Source organism: Triplophysa dalaica, chromosome 22 (genome assembly GCF_015846415.1).
Source record: "Triplophysa dalaica isolate WHDGS20190420 chromosome 22, ASM1584641v1, whole genome shotgun sequence".
Classification (NCBI taxonomy): domain Eukaryota; kingdom Metazoa; phylum Chordata; class Actinopteri; order Cypriniformes; family Nemacheilidae; genus Triplophysa; species Triplophysa dalaica.
In genome coordinates, this window is record NC_079563.1 from 17312299 (window position 1) to 17332424 (window position 20126).

General features: G+C 38.8%; 2 protein-coding genes across 2 annotated transcripts; one reads left to right on the top strand and one right to left on the bottom strand.

The window, feature by feature from the left end:
• Positions 1-280: 280 nt before the first annotated feature.
• LOC130412022 (ras-related protein Rab-3C-like) lies at positions 281-11205 on the bottom strand. The gene is made up of 5 exons (XM_056737108.1): positions 11087-11205; positions 10051-10260; positions 4950-5068; positions 3347-3471; positions 281-2877 (listed from the first exon to the last, which is right to left on the bottom strand). Exons 1-5 carry the CDS (start codon positions 11108-11110, stop codon positions 2684-2686), a joined length of 672 nt encoding a protein of 223 aa, XP_056593086.1. The 5' UTR covers positions 11111-11205; the 3' UTR covers positions 281-2683.
• Positions 11206-15074: 3869 nt separating this feature from the next.
• plk2a (polo-like kinase 2a (Drosophila)) lies at positions 15075-19298 on the top strand. The gene is made up of 14 exons (XM_056736447.1): positions 15075-15310; positions 15768-15875; positions 15954-16070; positions 16155-16284; positions 16368-16551; positions 16634-16832; positions 16913-17060; positions 17143-17237; positions 17331-17451; positions 17562-17642; positions 17849-18008; positions 18095-18224; positions 18318-18428; positions 18508-19298. The coding sequence occupies exons 1-14, from the start codon at positions 15104-15106 to the stop codon at positions 18697-18699; spliced, it is 1983 nt and encodes a 660-aa protein (XP_056592425.1). The 5' UTR covers positions 15075-15103; the 3' UTR covers positions 18700-19298.
• Positions 19299-20126: the final 828 nt, after the last annotated feature.

A 20126-nucleotide genomic window follows, 5' to 3' on the forward strand; every position in this document is an offset into this window, starting at 1 on the left:
CTGTCGATAGGGGGCGGTGTCGTCATGTATATACAGCAGAACAAGGCACACTTTAAAATGTGAATCATCAAATATTGTCTTTTTATATAGCACTTGTATTTCTCACCGATCCACCAAAAATAAACAGCAAAGGTGCAGATTTTCATTTGTATATTAACAAGAACACATCATTAGAGCGGACAAATAAAAATATTTCTCATGAATATAAAAAATATAATAAAATATTTTCTTAAAAACAGATTATGGTTATTATACAAACTATAGCAGCATTGCACTTGGGTCTCAACACAATATGAATATTTATTGGTATTTTCAGCAGTACATCTCTGTCATACACACACTGCAAATCGACTTGAAATCCTTCAATATATCAGAAATCCTGACATCCAAGTCTCATAATTATGGAATTTCATTATAATTTCAATCTTTGACATGACCTTACTCACTCAATATTTAAGCTGCATCATGTCAATTGATTTTTGATCAAATCATTATTTTGTAAGATACAGTAAATCATCAAAAAAGACTTCAGTTGGGTTTATTAGACGGGGTCACATTTTAAATAAATGTTTAGTATTTTGAGGGCACTGAATAGACACACAGCCTTAAAAACAAGGTCAACATTTTTGTATATCCTACATCAGGGGATTTGTGGTAAATGAAAATATGTCCAATGTTAAATTCTAAGTTTCAAATGCCCAAACAAACATGAAAATAAATAACAAACAATGATAACCATTCATTAAAATTCATGAGTACATAACAACATACCATGGTATTAACGTCACCATCACTTATTGTAAACATACCAAACGCAATACATTTATGTGTTCAAACATATCCGTTTCCATAAACTTTTTATTTACAGAAAAAATCATGCGTGCTATTATAGCAGCTAGTATAAAACTACTGAATACTCCAAAACAAACTGTACCTGCCTCTGACACACGACTGCAGATAATATAGCCCTATACATGCTCAAACTTGATGAAATGTACACACGCACACCAAGTAAACTATAGAATTCATTTGGTGACAACACACGTTTACTTTGTTCACAGGAAGTATGTACACAAACACGCTCATTCACACACTTACACAAGAAAAAATCTGAATGTTGGTTAAGATTTTGTGCAAAATCAGCTTGGCACAAAAAGATGTTTATCGTTGTTTTCTATACATTTAATCTCAGTCACTCTGTGGCTTCAAACACACACACACACACACACTCACACACACATCTATGTACAAGAGAGGGTTTAGAAATATTGCACTTGCTGGCCCACTGCGACCCCCATCATGAGGGACACATTATATAATAAATAAGATTATACAGATACAGTTATATAGATAGAGATGCCATAGAGATTCATGCAGGGCTGATGCTAACCGTGGCTTGCGATGAGGGAACAAGATTTGTACTGTTTTTTAATATTCTCAGGACACATTGTTATCTAGTAGCGTTACATGGACTGCTGAATTGTCATCTGTTTCTGATTGTGCCGGATATGGTCGGCCTAATGTCATAGAAACTTTTCTTAGTACTACACGCACAAGACCACACATATAAACACCGTGTATTTTTAATTTCATTAAATGTGGATTTTTGTTTGTCTGTTTTTTTCTATTCTGACATCAATTCTACTTTGATTATAACACACATTAACTCTGGGAACAAAAACATGGTGTGACTGTCTGGCGTCATCTTCCCTCCCAAATCAAAATTCTGCTTCAAGAAAACAAAAAAGCAGTTTTTAGAGTATATTTATGCAACATACAATTTCTTATTTTTTCTTTTGATCGTGGAGTGAAATGACACACTCCAGAACGGTTCTCGCGTAGCGATTCGTTTGCTGCGATATAAGGAACGATAAGTGCCAGTCATGGCCATAGTCACAAATACTGATGCCTGGCACATTTCCTTGCCTATTTCTCCATCTTTTTACGAACTCCACTGAGTCCTCTCATACCACAGTGACAGTTTCCTTTGAAAATCTTAAATCACTGTTTGGCCAAGAGCATAAAATGAGATCAAAGGTACTAAAAGCCACCCGTCCTCTACGGAGTAGCTTTATAGCCTTGGAATATAAAAGGTCTAACATTGTTAAAGAAAGAAGAAAAGCGTTTGGGAAAGTCACAAGGACACACACAGCTCCTGAACGCGTATACTTTTCTCACTGTAAAGTGGTTTTGATAAATACATTTGTGAATTCATTAACAACGATCAAAGAAACATTTAAGACACTTTTGTTTGTCTGTATTTTACAGCTCCTCAAAAAATCCACATTATATGTTCTTACTGATGTATATACAAATATATGTACACTACATATAGAATCATATCTATATAGATAACATCATATTTATATTAATATTATTCATATCTCTACACTACACACTCACACCCTAAGTAAAGCAGCGGATATTACAGGCGCTGCAAAATCGCTAAATCTTTATTGGCAAGAATTCCAGAACTACAAAAATGTCTGAAAGGTGTGTGTGTGTGTGTCGTTGTGTTGCTTTGCTATTGACGTCTTAACTGCAAAGTGGGAGGAGCTTACAGAAGGAACAATTCTACTTGTCGGAGCGGATGCATTAAAGGATGCTTCGCTGTTTACTGGATGTACGTTACACACACAAACACACACACACACACGTATGCTACCCTGCTGTAAGCTGAGAACTAACAGGCACAGTTAGGTTGCTGTAGTGGAGGAGGGTTGTCTGATAACCGGGCGGTTCCTTGGGTTCCCGTGGTAACGGCAGGGTCAGTCTCTAAGCTGTCTGACATCTTGTCGCAGATGATGTCCACCAGACGCTCAAAGGTCTGCTTCACGTTGACGTTGTCTTTGGCGCTCGTCTCGAAAAACTCGAAACCTAAACAAAACCAAATCACATACGGTTTATTAACATGTGTGTCTGTGAATTATGAGGATTTATTCTGTTTTTTTTTTTATTCTTTACAAGACATCGATAATTATAGAGACTAAAAAAGGCTGTGGTACAGTATGTGTGTGTGTTTTCACTCTTCCATGTTAGTCGGCTGTGACACAAGCTGTTCACATGTTCTAGTGTGATCCATTTACATGCGTTTCATTATCACCCAAAGCCGTAAAATCCTCCAAATGCTTATGCACTGTGAGGTTATGCCACACGCACCGGGTTTCTACCCTCGTGCACAGTAGATCTCCCGAGATGTTTCACCGGCAGTGTATGTGATTTGATAAATGCAGATGATAAAATGCAACATTCATACTACATTAATACAGCGTCTGCATTGAGTCGTTACAGCAAAAAGCTCTGGGTTCTGGTCGGTTCTAGCGTGCAGATGAATGAGGTTTTGTACCCAGCCGTTCTGCCAGCAGTCTGCCGTTCTCTACAGACACGACTCTCTCCTCTTCCATGTCACATTTGTTCCCTGCCAGGACGACCTGAGTGTTGTCCCAGGAGTACGTCTTTATCTGAGTCGACCTGTTTTGAAAAAAACGAAGAACACACTTCTTCAAATAAAACACTGTCAGTGCCCTGGAACCATCGCGGGTGCCATCTTCTGCCAGATCGATGGTTAGCAGCTAGCCATTATTATGATGCATCATGGGATTGAATGAGTGCAATAATGTCCACTATGAATTCGGACACCACTAAAAATGTATGTCCCCTCTAATAGTGCATTTTATTAGGGTGTAGGGGGCTATTTCAGGCAAAGCCAGAGTATAGACATTACAGCCAAAGAAAAAGGACATTTCAAGTTCATTTTATTAAGTACACTTCAGTCGAGTTCAAGATCATTTTAAGTATACTTTATATATAGAAAGTATGTACTATACAGTAAGTTTAGAGTACTAGTAGGTGTACTATTTCAATATTATTATTTCAGACTAAATTTGGCACTTTTTTGTGTACACGGGTATACTTTAGTAAACTACTGTAACACATCTTGTTTGAAACTACATATTTTGTTTCCGTTTAAAGCAACTAAACTGCGAGTGACATTCTCAGTAAACTTCTACTGTAGTATTTTTATATACTTTTATTTTACATTTGTATACATTATTTATAGTAAACATTTTAGTGTTAATAAATAACTTGAAGTTAAGTATATGTAAAAATATTGAATAAGCTACTCAATTTAAGGGAGAGTTTACCCAAAAATGTTATTGCACATCCCCATCTGTAGCGTTCTCTTTGTTCTGATGTGAACACATATACCAAATCTACTTTTCTTTAAATCAAATACACATAAGTGCCATTTTATTTATAGTTGAATTATACTTAAATATTTTTTGTTTCAAATAAGCATACTTATTGCAGACTTATGTCTATATACTGTGTTATATCCTATTGAATAAGAATATGTGTGCTGTATGTGCGGTTTAATTTAATGTCAGGTCATTGAACACAGCTGCCAGCGGCTCGATGGGTCTCTTGAGAGAAACCAGACTCTGACTTCCTGCAGTGATATTCTCATGGTCAGATCCCGGACACAAAGTATTCCTGACTCAAAACTGAGCATGTCTGGACTTAATTCTGTTCTTAAAGCATCTCAAGACATAAAACGTTTCTGTAACGACACATCGTTTGACGTCGTCATCATCCTCAAGCTAATGAAATGACCACAGCTGAGCCGATCAATAAAACCTCTGACCTGAGATCAGCACATCACTGCTGCCCTTTATTACTGACAGAGATGTAAATGACTGCTATTAATTATTCACAAGCTGGAACTTCAGTTTTCTTCTGAAGTCTCCTGAACTGCTGACGGATGAGTGCAGCGCAACATCACATCAAAATTCACTCTCTTTGTGTCCTATAGAGTATATTATTAAACATACAAAACTGATAAAAGATAAAGCACTAGAATAATTTAACAAAATGTTTTCTTCCTTGTGAAGGTAGAACTGTAACATTTAAGTTTATGCACTTGGCAATTGTATTTGGATGTCACTCACCAGTCCTGCACCGCTCCGAATGACTCCTCATTGGTGATGTCATACATAAGAATGAAGCCCATGGCCCCTCGATAGTACGCTGTGGTGATGGTCCTGTAGCGCTCCTGTCCGGCAGTGTCCTTAAACAAAACAACACGCGCCAGATTATTACAATCACGATTCATTCATTTCAAACTCTTAAAGATGATGTACATCTGAGCTAAAGATACAAGACTGATCTGAATTTCATTTATTCACAAGCCATTTAACAATTCTCTCCAGATTGTTCCCAAATTTAGAACCGTGGAGGAGACCTGCTGGGGGTTACCATGCGATGGGTCAGTGAGACAGGAAGAAGCAGTAGAGACCGTCACGTTGGAATGAGGGGAAGAACCAAGAAGACTACATTTCTGACTTTAAAGTCTTAACGTTCTTTCTTAGTTACCTGTTTTGGTAGTTAAAACAAAATAAAAAAATCTCAGTTTTGATGATTGCAAAGTTATGCCAACCAAGAACTACTGTATAGTAAAAATGTGGTAACCCCAAATTAACCATAGTTTTACTACAGTAACCGTAATTTAACCGTGGTATTTATAGTAAAATGGTTATTATACAAATGCTAATCATTATGCCTTATTTTTTTATCACAGTAAAAGCAGGGGTACATTTTTGTAACTGTTTGCTTTCCCACATTCTTCAAAATATCTTCTTTTGTGTTCAACAGAAGAAATAAATTGATAAAGCATTTTTTGGTAGTCAATAGAGATCAAAACTATTTGGTTACGGACTTTCTTCCAAATATCTTTCTCTGTGTTCATCAGGACAAAGAAATGTATACAGATTTGGGGCAACTTGAGGGCGAATTGTGAAGACGAAATTATTATTTATGGATGAACTGTTTCTTTAATATACTGAGATGCTGTGTGTTTAGACAAGGTTCAAAGGTGTCATATGATCACCATCTGACCAATCCCACATCAATAATACATGTGAAGTCTATAAGAACTATAGTAAAAATCTGGCAACCCCAAATGAACCACAGTTTCACTACAGTTGCCATAATTTCACCCTGGTATTTGTAGTAAACGGTGATCATACAATTGCTAATCATTCTACCAAAATAAATGCTTACTACACGTCCATTACCCTTTTAAACCAGGGTACATAAAGAAAAAACACATCAAATCATTGTGAAACACTAAACGTACTTTATAATCAGCATAAAATCCTGCAAAACTACAAAATAAAAACCTGGAAGCACATTTAACACACCGTGCCAAATCCACAAATGCTGAATGTTTGTGCTTATCTGCCACAAGCAGACCCGACCGACCACACACCTTATTCGCACACACTAGAGATGTAAACAGAAACACACGCACACAGAGACCGACAGCTACAAAATAAAGCATCATGCTCCACTAAGAGAGTATATAAAGATGAAGGAGCTCTCTCAATAATAACATGGATGCTGTGTTTGAACATACAGGCCGTGATCATGGGCGGATCCAATTACTGTAAACAGATAAAAACAAAAGACACACGCGACCTCTCGGTGACAGGTGCTGACGACCCCCGTCAATACAACAACACATCCTCTTCTCATTATATTACAGCCTCTCTTCTACTTCACATGTTAAAGAGAGTGAAAAAGAGAGAGAGCTCTGCAGGGTGAAGCAGATGGACCCCCTGCCTCTGGGGTCTAAAGCAAGAGAAAGAGCTTCAGATCCAACAAACGCAAAGCTGGTGAACGCATGACATTAATGTGAGTCCACAGCCCACGGCCTCACACACTGTCATCGCTGTAAAATAATGTATAGATAAAATGAATAATAATCAAATAAAACAGTTCTGTATTATGTTTGGTAATATGACATGATAAAATAAAAGGGCCAGTTCACCCAAAAATAAAAATATGTCATCATCTCTTATGTGTTTCTAAACCTGTATAAGACTTGTTCTTCTGTGGAACAGAAAAGAAGATATTTTGAGAAATCAGCTGGATTATCAACATTCTTCAAAATATCTTCTTTTGTGTTCTGCACTAGAAAGAAATGCACACGGGTCGTTCTCTTTACACACATGCGTCCGGTGTCCTCTATTGATCTTTTGTTTATGTCAATGAACCCTTAGTCTTAACATCGGGCCAATAAATTAACATTAGGCCTCGTGAGTCATTTAGGAGATGGGCCGACGCCTCTTTCCTCTGGGTAAGATTTGATTTCGATCGGTGCATTTTGGGATTGAATAGAAATACTGAACATCAGCAGCTGAGTAAATGAGAGATGAAAACAGCTGACATCTTCACAGCCTTGTGGAGCCTGAGGAGCGGAAACTCAGTGAGCTTACAGAAAATCAATTCACGCTTTCACAGAGATTTCCTCAGACGGAGCAGAGATTCCCGACCGTGACAGATGATGAGGAGACGTCAAGAACTTTAATGATGCCTGCATGTGATACCTGTTAAACCCTTTTATTTAGACGCTCATGTTTCGATGGCAGCTAACGCGAGTGACAGTCGTATGAATAAATCTGGAGGATTTTTACTGAGCGGTGCACACTCACGATGAGAAAAATATCAGTGAATGAAGGGAGGTGAACGCAAACACGCATGAACTCCCTCACCTCCTCGTTCAAGATTTTTCCAGCGAGCGTAAAAATAGCTGCAGATGAATGGTCGTGCCTTCTGTGGCGTCTCCTCTGTCCAGCTAACCGTCACACAAATCTTTGAGTCGAATCTGAGCACCTACATATCCAACATGTCCCCCTTTCCCATCACTCCATAATACTATTTGTGACTTCATTTACCATCAAAGGCCTTAAATGAGATGAAACAAAGATCAAATGCAATAACTTCCAAACTGTCGTACATCAACCATGCTGGATTATAAAGCAAATATTTGACCGTTTTAAGATCGATGAGACAACAACAATGTTTATTCTATAATTGATGAAATGTAATAATCAGTGTTTATTCTATAACCGGATGTACTGATAGCTCGTATAATGCATCATAAACTATTTTAGTTATCAAATGTTTCAAAATGAAATTTACGCAAATATTTAAAGGGATTGTTCACCCAAAAAAGAAAATTCTGTCATCATTTACTCAACCTCAGGTCGTTCCAAACCTGTATACATTTCCTTGTTCTGTTAAACGCAAAGGAAGATATTTGAAAGAATGTCAGTAACCAAACAGACCTCATCCCCCATTGACTCCAGTAGTATTTATTTTCTCTACTATGGCAGTAAATGGGGGATGAGATCTGTCTGGTTACTGACATTCTTTCAAAAATCTTCCTTAGTGTTTAACAGAAGAAGGAAATGTATACAGGTTTGGAACGACCTGTGGGTGAGTAAATGATGACAGAATTTATTTTTTTGAGTGAACTATTCCTTGTATATTACTTGGAGCAATGTGTAGATTTTAGCGGCATCTAGTGGTGAAGTTGCGAATTGCAACCAACGGCTCACTCCACCCCTCCCTTTGAAGCACTATGGTGGCATTCTAAGAACTAAGATGTCTTCACGTTTCTGCTTCTTTCCTGAAGGAGATTGCGTATTTACGAAGCGTATTCTGTAGACCCGTTTGTCCATTTAGGGCTACTGTAGGAACAACATGGTCAATTATACGTAAGCGGACTATGTAGATAGAAATATCTCATTCTAAGGTAACAAAAACATAACGCTTCATCATGTAAGGTCTTTATAGACCTCTGAAGACATAGTTATGTGTATTATATTGCATTTCTGTCAATAGATCTTCCAAAAAATGACACACTGTACCTTTAAATACTTCAATCATACTCCTTTGCTGTCCTTAAATTGTGCTTCTTATACTGATATTTGAACAGTATAACAGATGCTGTGCGTTAAGAGATGGTTCAAAGGTGTCATATGATCACCAGCGGACCAATCCCACGTAAATAATACATGTGAAGTCTATGTGACCGCTTGCTATAATGTTTCTCCTTTGAAACCATGATTAGTTTGTCACATGTCAACACGTCATGCCATCCTTAGTATATACAGCAGTCTCGGCTTTGCTGAGTAAGCATCAGCGTATTAAATGTGCATTGTCTCTTTAAATGTGGTGTCAGGGAAGATGCGCTCTGAACGATGAAACGCTTTTCACTGGAATGATTGACTCTAGAAATGAAGGCGCACGAATCTATAAGTCTAAACAAGCTATTCTCACAGCGCTGAATGAGACATGATTCATCAACTGATGCGTGCGCCAGCGCTTCCAGAAACAAAAGCGTTGAGCACAGCTGTTATCCTGCTGTACATCTGCCAGATATGACTGAAGATACTATTGTGTTCAAAATTATATTAGAGATGCTATTCTATAGATCAAACAACTTTACTGACCTAACAAAGTATACAAACATGTCTTTTACCAGAGTTACTATAGATCCACACACGTGTCAGTCATGACATTATTGGTCACATCTCCAAATCAATGATGTGCACAAATCCACAAAAGTTTTCAGCATTGGCTGTAGGTCCAGGCTGGTTTCCATACAGCGTGTTTTATAAATACATGAAGTTGTTAAATAAAATATATATTTAAACATAAAAACTACACGATTTAGCTTTAGGACAGCAGATAAACTAAGCACATTTGTACACGTTTTCGACAATTCTTGTGAATCTTATTTGGTTCACATGTAAAGATGTTCATACTAATGAGGATTTCCTGATATGGGCTCATTCGGAAAAGCGTTTTCAATATCTAACAGCTAAAAAAACATCCCATTATTCATTCATCGGGTTCGTTTAGCACCTCTTTTGAGTACGGCAGCCATTTTAAAGCACACTGACTCATGTTTGTCAGGATTCATGATGTAAAGTGTGGGTCTCGACTCTTATTTGATATGTTTATGGAGCTTTGAAATGCAGAACCCATGGCCCCATCATTTCCTAAACAAGTGTCCATAAGTGCAAAACAAAATAAACGGTCGATTTTTGTAGAACTAGCTTGTTTCATTATTTCATAAAAAAACATAAACCGACTGCTTTCTTTAAAACAGTAAATGTATGAGCAGGGCATGAATGTGTAAATGCCCACACACAGCCGGCGTGATGAAATCTGCTGTCCGTCTGATGTAAGCCAACTCACCCAGATCTGCAGTTTGACCCTCTTGTCGTTCTTGTAGACGGTTTTGACTTTGAAATCGATGCCCACCGTACTGACAAACGCTGACGTGAAGGAGTCGTCAGCATAGCGGAAGAGAAATGAGGTCTTTCCCACACTGCTGTTGCCGATGATCAGCAGTTTGAACATGTAATCAAAGTTCTGATCGGATCCGTCTTTCTGTGGCGCGGCCATCTGGAATCAGAAAACACACCTTATAAAAGAAATCTGTTATTTGCATTTTATTCATAATGTCATTTTGGTTCGTTAATAATGGCCTGACAATAGAAATGTTTTAATTTAGAATTTACTCTACACAATATGCTAAAATTATATTTATTGTCTTATTTCTGCTTTCTGACTAGTGACGAATAATTCAATGAAGTTAAATTTCTAACTATTTATGGCATTATTATTATTTTCTTTACGGCACAAATACAATCAATACACTCTATTAGCAATGAAAGATCAAGTTCATAGAAAACTTATGAATGAGCTCTGCAAAGTCTTGTTAAATATATTTGACTAAATTATCTTGGGAAAACGAGATGTTTTTAATGCCAAATAGATCAAATATATGTCAGATTTTGATTGAAAATCAACTAAATTTAAAACTAATCATTATGTGAAATAACACTTTGATTATTTATATTACTGTAAATACAAATACAGTCAATCCCCACACTTGATTTTTATTAAAATGACATACAGAGATCGTGAGATATAAACCTAGAAAACGCTTTAGTAGAAGAATATTCCCCCAACCCCCACATTACAGAGGGCAGGGTGTGTTTCCATCCCTAACAAATGTTATGTTTTTATTTCAATTACTCATCTGGTTAAAACATCATTTATCACGTTGAGTTATGACACAATACATTACAATAATAATACATTATCATTTTGCTCTATCGTAATTTCTACATTCGAGGTCGACAACGAACAGCAGTTCTGGTTTATAATCAACTTAATATTTCAAAGGCCTGCGTGACAAATAAAGGTTTTAAACACAAGATCAGACCTGCATGGATCCGTCCTGACGCATGTTACCGATAATTTCAGTCGGTTCCCGGTGATGCTTGTATCCCTCCGTGTCCTCTGAGCACCAGCATCAGCATCTGCGCTCCGCTTCCAACCGACTGTGAACGCGCAATGACGCGCCGCCGTGAGCGCTCTGGCCGTGCCTGCGCCTGGCTGGCGTGCGGAATGCTGGGTATTGTAGTTTCCACTTTTAAATGCAAACCGTAAACTTAATATATGTTGTTTAACGTTAATCGGATATTCTTAAATTTAGACGACGTGCACTACAAATCCATCAATTTCCTAAAATATTTAGAGTGGCATAAAATTGTGAATCTCCGAACGCTGAAATCTCATTGGTTTATCGCTTGTCAATCGTTTAATCTTGCAAACCACAAAACCACTTGGAAACTTGGTGTTGAGGTCGACTTGGCTTAAAAACTGCAAGATCTTCGGTTTGAAGCATCTTTATTCATAATGTGACCTTTAATCGGGCAATGTTTAGATTTTACTGATCATTTGTGTGGCTTCTAGGGATTGTCTACAGCAGACGCGTTGAAAAACAGAGTTGCGACACTCCTATAGACATCCGTGGGGAGAATGCGGAAGTAACTCGTGTCATGGAGTGACCAATAGTTCCAAACAGTGTACTGAAGTAGATTCCTTTCAATGTCTCCCAAATGCATTTTGCGATGCACAGTTGGTGAATGACGGCATGTTTATGCATTTAACAAATCGCTGGACATATTTTATATTCATAGATCACTATCCAAATAGCCCTTTATGGACAAATAAAATAGACGATTGTGTTGATCTTTTCATTGTAGTTAAACGAATCAAAGTACATTTGAAAAATGCACAACAATGCGTATAGATGTACAACAAAAATATTAAGTGATATAATGAGTGTATATAAAATATGACGAAGTTACATGCGCAATACAATGATATAACTTCAATGATAGATTCTGATGTCATATTTGTGATCCTGGACCTTACGGGTCAATTTTTGGAATTGAGATTTTAACATAATCTGAAAAGCTGATTAATAAACTTTTTATTGATGTATGAGTTGTTAGAATATGACAATATCTGTCTGAAATACAACCGTTTAAAACTCAGGAATCTGAGAGAGCACAAAAATCTAAATATTCAGAAAATGGCCTTTGAAGTTATTAATCAGGGGCACTGTGGCAGGACATCCACTCACAAAAATAAGGTTTTGATATATTTAAGGTAGGGAATTTACAAAATATCTTCATGGAACATGATCTTTACTTAATATCCTAATGATTTTTGGCAAAAAATAAAAATCGATAATTTTGGCCCATACAATGTATTTTTGTCTTTTACTAAAAATGTTCCCGTGATACTTAAGACTGGTTTTGTAATCCAGGGTCACATTTGTCAAATTCAGGTGCCCTTTTATCGGACTCATGATGGAGGATTGTATTGAGGTCATTCTGCAGGACCACACAAGGCAGTGGAATCTCACCCTGATGATTGGATTGGCATTCGCTGGTGTGTCTATGGGCTCTGGGCCATGTTCTGTATGCCTGTGTCTGAGGGCCCACTTTAGACTGAAGGCAATTGTCTTTCCACACAAATAACACTAAATTTCTCTGTAGATGCAGTATAAATTCTGACAGAGATCTGATAGGTGTGATAATAAATACTCTAGATGTCTGGCTGACCTTGGGTCAGGGGATGGACGTTTGGTGAGTCCGGATGACTTTTAAAATGGAGATATAATGTGAAGATGTCACTTTCTTGATAGATTTTGTGATTATTCATCCTTTTCTGGACAGACATGTACCAACTGCACCTGAAATGCACGTGTTTGCTGCTTCATCTGCAGGATTTCAATGCACAGGCTTTGAAATAAACTCCATCTTATTAGTCTATTCAAAGTGTAAAGGATGTTGGAGTAGTATACCAAACACTAATGTCATTTTGTCTGGAAGGTAAGCTTAGTGTATGCGTGTATAAGGTGTTTGGAGGTATCCAGAACTTTCCTTTCACCACTTTTCATATGTTCCAGAGACTGATAGTGTTCCTGGCTCCTGCACTGGTATGTGTCTGTATGTGCCATGAGGGGGCGCTATAGCTCTGTCCATTATATTCTTTATTCTTGTCATTCTTCTTAAATTTCTGTAAACTTCTTTTCAATATTTTCCATATGACAAACTGTAGTTGTCTCATTTGCTTTATCATCTGAAAAATTGGCGTCAGCAATCTAGTAAATAATCATTCACTTAAACTTGAGCTTTTGTAATGAACATAATGGTAGTTTAACATGTTTAATGCAGATTTATATTTTTGAATGTGAGGCAGATGGGGGTTCTGGAAGAGAAGCTGTTAAAAGAACTTCCTGAGGATGCCCGACTCATTGTGCGTCGTTTCCCGTTTCCTCGCTGGCCCCACAGCTGCACTGCAGGATCTGGATTAAAACAGGTCTGGGTTTACACTGCTGAAGAATGAATTTATACACCAACTCACTAATCACAGACCTGAATCAATCTTCCCTATCCAGTAAGCGGTGATGACAAATGTGACAAATGAAATATATAGCTTGGAATAATGTAAAATCATTGATATCTTATACTGTGTTATTCCAGCTTGGGTTACAAAGATTTTTCTAACTATAAAAGAATGATGAATTTTGTAATACGTTTATGGATAAATACATATTTTTAATAATTTCAAGTCTTGTAATGGATATGCACCTAGCTAACAAACACGCTTCATCACATCATTTTAAATTGTTCTGTGAAATATCATATTGGACCATCAGAGTCACAGCTTGCATGTTAGACACCAAATGTATCATGAGATCTGTCAGATTTACTCATAAACTGTCAAATTCTCGGCCATAATGCTTCTATTAAGGCGTGTGTGTTTATGCCATTTCTACAAAACAAATGATCCCAGATACAAACACCCAGCACAGATGTGAATGTGTTACTCATGCAATAAACATAAACATTTGCCTGTTTAATGTAGCTATAAATAAAAGAGTTCATTATGTAAACATTTTATAGTTCAAGATTTGAAAAACACGACTTCTTAGAAATGCAGAAGACCAAAAACACACTCGAGCTAATTCTGTAAGAACTGTAAACACTTTTTTTCTCACTTCTGCTCAAGATAACTTCAAAGACAGAGAGCATCAGGGGTAAAATGTGCTAAATTCATTTACATATAATATCATTTTATTGTTTAATTGTATGAATCTGTGCACATTTATTTCCGTCTTCATTGGAACAAATGAGTAGTAATCTTAATCTAACAATCTAAAGATGACTATCTTTATGGTTTTACTTTGTGTAAATGTAAACTATAGATTCTATACCTTGATCTATACGATAGGAAATGCTGAATTAGTTATTTGCTGCTGAAAATTATTTAATTTTCAAAATCTGTAAACCATTCACCATCAAACACAACATATATAATAGACCAGATCAAATGAGTCACGCATATGGCAAGCCAAATTATCTTTTAATCATTCTCAGGATATGAATTTTTGATATCAACAATTATCTAATTTGGTTTGCCATACACGCACGAGATCTAAACATGTGTACCGCTGAATAAACGAGCACTGTAAACCGGCCACAAGATGGCGCAAAAGCTCTACTGTGAGAATATTGACTGACATGTCCGCTCATCTCCCGCTCAAACTATTAAACATATCAAATATTACAAAATAATTGATAAGGAAAAGTAAATAAAGCAAGGACATCAAACATAACTAAACAAAATGACGACAAAAACAAACCATATATAATAGTTTAACATTTTATTGAAGAGCAAATTAAATAGTTTGTTACGTCTTTCTTCAAAATTTGTATTTACTTTGAATACATTTTGTCAATGTAAACTTTAATTAAAATGTACCGTAATAAAAGTTTACACACAGACGAGCGTGCGCGCCCGTGAGAACGAGAGGGCGGAGCGAGATCGCGCGTGTATAAGAGCGGAGGACTGTGATGAATCCGCGCAGTCAGACTCGAGCATGGACATACTCAGGACTATAACACACCATCATCATCCTCATCTTCATCATCGCCAGCCAGTCAGTGACGGTAAGATGTGCGAGCACACGCACCACAGACGCGGGAAATCACAGGATAATCACGCGCACGCCACGCAGGAGCTGTCAAGGATCGTCACGGACTCTCTCACGGGCAAATGTTACTGCAGAGGAAAAGTTTTGGGCAAGGTAAATATCTAACAAAACATGAGAAAACATTTCACAAAAAAAGTATTATACTACTTTTTAAACATTTTATACCTGATAAATAAACGTCATGTAGTCCTAAATATTGTGTTGTTTTGTAAGTACAGTTTATTATTTTACTTTATTAAATACTATAGTATACCACACCGTATATTGTGTTTGACTATGGTAATATTTTTAACCACGTTCATACCAGATTCTGCATTATGGTAATATTTATTGTTTACCATGGTAATACTTTCTTTGTGCATGTGAAAGGGTATTATTGTATTTTATTTCACACTCCGCTATTGAAAAATGGTTTTCAATAAGTAGCTGTACTGTACCAGTAGTACTTGTAAAGGAGTTATGCATCAGACGATTTTTGTCACATAAACCAATAAGACAGATTTAGGCATGAATGTCACGTTTTGAAATGCATGCTTGCTCTCTATTGCAGGGCGGTTTTGCCAAATGCTACGAATTCACAGATCTGAGCACAGGGAAAGTGTACGCGGCCAAAATCATCCCCCACACGCGTGTGTCCAAACCCAACCAACGAGAAAAGGTAACTCGATTTCACATTGTTATCGCATTTGCGTCCGGTTGCGTTGCTGCAGTCGTAATAACCCGACATGTTTCTCAGATTGACAGAGAGATCGAACTGCACAAATCTCTGCACCACAAGCACATAGTTCATTTCTACCATCACTTCGAGGACAAAGATAACATCTACATCCTGCTCGAATACTGCAGTAGACGGGTGAGTGCTATTGACATCCTTCTCAAGTCGATGAAATCTGGTCACAAACGTTCTGGCGACTGACACGTCCCTCTCGTTCCTCAGTCTCTGGCGCACATTCTGAAAGCTCGGAAGGTGCTGACGGAACCCGAGGTTCGGTACTATTTGAGACAGATCGTCTCCGGGTTGAGGTATCTTCACGAACAAGAAATTCTTCACCGAGATCTTAAACTTGGTAAGCGACTCGTATTCGATACCCCATCACACTGCTCACAACGAAGAATGATTTTAACATGAGTCAACGGTTGATCCTCCCAGGTAACTTTTTCATCAACGGGTCTATGGAACTCAAGGTCGGCGACTTCGGTCTGGCTGCGAAACTCGAGCCTGTGGAGAACCGCAGACGAACGATATGCGGAACACCTAACTACCTGTCGCCCGAGGTTCTGAACAAGCAAGGGCACGGCTGCGAATCTGACGTCTGGGCCCTGGGCTGTGTCATGTAAGCGCAAACTCTGAAAATCCAAACCATTAGGTTCACTTTTGCAGTGCATGCTAATGATTTCTAATGTGATGTCTTGCAGGTACACTATGCTTCTGGGCCGGCCTCCGTTTGAAACCACAAACCTGAAGGAGACGTACAGGTGCATTCGTGAAGCTCGATACTCTATGCCTTCATCTCTGTCTCCGCAAGCCAAGCATCTCATCAGCAGTATGTTGGCCAAGAACCCTGAGAACAGGCCGCGGCTAGACGACATCATACGGCATGATTTTTTCTGCCAGGTGGGTGTCAGGGGTACGCTAAATCTGAGCTCGCCCATCCTGCGGCGTGGTGTTTACGTTTTGAATTTTTACTCTGTCAGGGTATCACACCAGAAAGACTGTCTTCAAGCTGCTGCCATGCCGCACCGGACCTCCACCACACCAGCCCGGCCAAGAACTTCTTCAAGAAAGCTGCGGCCGCCCTTTTTGGTGGAAAGAAAGACAAAGCCAAATACTTTGAGGCTCACAGTAAGCACTTTCTTTTATGATATACCGAATTGACCCACCACACACTCTTAAATGTTTGCTAAGAGATCTTGTCGTCTTACAGATAAACCAGCCAAGGAAGAAGACGACATAAACAGACTATGTCTCGACCTCCATAAAACGTCCGTCAGACCCCAACCCTGTCGACAGACCCCTGAGGTAAACCCTGGCGGCCTTTCTTTATACCCACACCTCGTGTTAGCCCACTAAGTCAGAAATGTAACCCCAGATTCCTTGCATAATTTCCCACAGGACAGTAAGCCCCCCGTCCCAGCTGTCCCGGCGAAGGACAACGGCGGCAAACAGCAGATTAGAGACGGCATCCGCATGATCGTGCGAGGAACTCTGGGCAGCTGCAGCAACAGCAGCGAATGTAAGCATCTCGGATTTTGTGCGCTCCGCTTCAGCGTTGGAGATGTATCTGTACGGTTCTCAGTGGATGTTTCGATATCTGATGGGTTTTGCTGTTTTTTGTGTTGGCAGGTCTTGAGGATAGCACAATGGGAAGTGTTGCGGATACGGTGGCAAGAGTTCTGCGCGGCTGTCTGGAAAACATGCCGGAAGGTGAGTGTCCTTGTCCTCGGCGGTTGTTCTCAAATGCTGAAGCTTAAAATATCAAGTAAAGATCTCTGTGCACCTCATGCCAGAGTTCATTGTCTTTGGAAACATTTATTTTTATGAGATGATTTATCTAAGATTCCAAGGAAGGCCTGAATTAGACGTTAAAATGTCTTTGTTATATGTCTTAACAATAATTTTTCCTGTCACAGCGAACAACATTTCAAAGGAGAGCATGAACTGCACCTTTCAGTGGGTGACCAAATGGGTAGACTACTCAAACAAGTACGGTTTCGGGTACCAGCTGTCAGATCACACGGTCGGCGTTCTCTTCAACAACGGCACTCACATGAGTCTGCTGTCTGATAAGAAGTATGTTAAAGACAATTTCATCTCTTTAGTCACATCTGTTTCTGGTGCTTTAAGCATGTCCCTAAACATGTCCACTTGACCTTCAGGACGGTGCATTACTACGCAGAGCTTGGACAATGTTCCGTCTTCTCCACTTCTGATGCACCGGAGAGGTTCGTCGGTCAGGTCACCATCTTGAAATACTTCGCCCACTACATGGAGGAAAATCTAATGGATGTAAGCATCTCTCTGGTCTGACAATGTGTTTTAATGACTGCGTAGTATTGCATCATGTCTGATTTTCAGATTTTTTTCCTTTTAACTCTTCAGGGTGGTGATTTACCCAACCTGACAGACACCGGAAAGCCCAGACTGTATCTTCTTCAATGGCTCAAATCAGATCGAGCATTAATGATGCTTTTCAACGACGGCACATTCCAGGTAAGTTTTCTTTCTCTGCGCAGCTTGAGCGGGCTTCTCAAGCATGTTTCTCCTTGCCTAACGCACGCTGTTTCCACAGGTGAACTTCTACCACGATCACACCAAGATCATCCTGTGCAGTCAGAGCGAGGAATATCTGTTGACCTACATCAACGAGGACCGCGTGTCCACCACGCTGAGACTCAGCACCCTGCTGGTGTCCGGCTGTTCCGCAGATCTGCGCAGCCGCATGGACTATGCGCTCAACATGCTGTTGCAGAGATGCAACTAAAGACTTTTGAGGATCGAGAGACCTTTAAAACTTTGAAAGACGAGAATGAGAGTGATGAAGTCGTGGAGGAGGTGAAATGGATTACAAGTTCTAAATGTGGATTGTATTTTGGAAAGATGGACCGAGATGAACAGTACTGGGCTGGAACCAGGGATGATGAAACGTTTTTCGTTTAGATGTACTTTTTTTTTAAAACACAATCTTGCTTTGTTAAAGCCATATTGAGATGTGTAGGAAAGGAGGCTTAAGCAGGGCAGGGTGGTTTGATGTAGCTCTCTTGAGAGCAGATTTAACTGTGAACACATTCCGCCTGAGGACACAGACACGGTCCGATGCTGTAGTTCTGCACGGTTGGTTCTTCACAAGGAACCGTCGCATTTCACTGTGGACGTAACTTATTATCATCCAGAACCCAGTATTTATTTATTTAATAATGTCAGTGTTTATGATTGATGTTTCAGGACCACACGATGCTCATCAGTCTCCCAGGGCATCATGGGATTGTAATTGAGACAGTCATTATGCAAAGCCACTGGCAAAACCACAATCAGCGTTTGTCTTGATGTCTGTATGAAGATTAAAGATGAATAATACGATTACCCAATTGTTCCTCCTCGATGCCTGCATCAGCGTGCCAAAGCTGCCGGTTACGTAAACCTCAAGGGACCCGTTGAAAAAACACGCGTAATGCTTAGAAAAGGGACGAAAGTAATGAAGAGATGTTTGTTCTTAACACCTACTTGTGCTCACTAGATTTCTTCTGCATATTATCAAACCCAGAGTCGATTTAACACAAGATTAAAACAGATGGGCCGGTAGGCTTCATTTGTTTTTAATAATAATAAGCTAATAATAAGACTTGCAGAATTATATAAACCTTTACATGTTTGCATCTGTAAATTTGAAGTACTGTAAATCGATGAAATTGCACTACGGTATATCAAAGCAGCATGCACTCAAAAAAAAAGGGTTTCTTCAAAGTTAAACTTCCATATTTAACCCAGCATTTTTTTGTATGGCGTTATACCTTCTGATACAATCACTGCATATTGGTATCACCACAATACTTCATTATATGAGAGTCACATACTTGTAACAACGTCAAGTATCTGATCTCGCAAATAATAGGGATTTTGCAGAAAAAGGCAGAAAGCTGGATCACATTTATGTCACTTGGTTATTATGTCAGAATTGAGCGAGGACGTTTCTCTCTTTTTTTGTGCTCTCTGTGTTTGTATCGTGCCAGCTGGTATGGATGTATCTCTTCTCTTGGCATCGACGAGGAGACTAAGAACAGACGCGTCTGTGGAGTCCCACGGTGCCATTCAAGCTTCATCTGTCATGGTGAAGTGTGGGCCTTGATGTCTTGACGGAGTAAAGGCCAGATTACTTAATTCACAATACAACACTTTTGTAGTTACATAACA

What these genes read in the sequence shown, in the direction of transcription:
- plk2a (XM_056736447.1), top strand. Translation starts at nt 15,104, where the DNA reads ATGGACATACTCAGGACTATAACACACCATCATCATCCTCATCTTCAT. An exon ending in GGCATGATTTTTTCTGCCAG is followed by an intron (nt 16,833 to 16,912) that starts GTGGGTGTCAGG and finishes TTACTCTGTCAG; the next exon opens with GGTATCACACCAGAAAGACT. An exon ending in TGGAGGAAAATCTAATGGAT is followed by an intron (nt 18,225 to 18,317) that starts GTAAGCATCTCT and finishes TTAACTCTTCAG; the next exon opens with GGTGGTGATTTACCCAACCT.
- LOC130412022 (XM_056737108.1), bottom strand. Translation starts at nt 11,110, where the DNA reads ATGCGTCAGGACGGATCCATGCAG. An exon ending in GTCAGGACGGATCCATGCAG is followed by an intron (nt 10,261 to 11,086) that starts GTCTGATCTTGT and finishes TTCTGATTCCAG; the next exon opens with ATGGCCGCGCCACAGAAAGA. An exon ending in ACTGCTGGCAGAACGGCTGG is followed by an intron (nt 2,878 to 3,346) that starts GTACAAAACCTC and finishes GGTTTTGTTTAG; the next exon opens with GTTTCGAGTTTTTCGAGACG.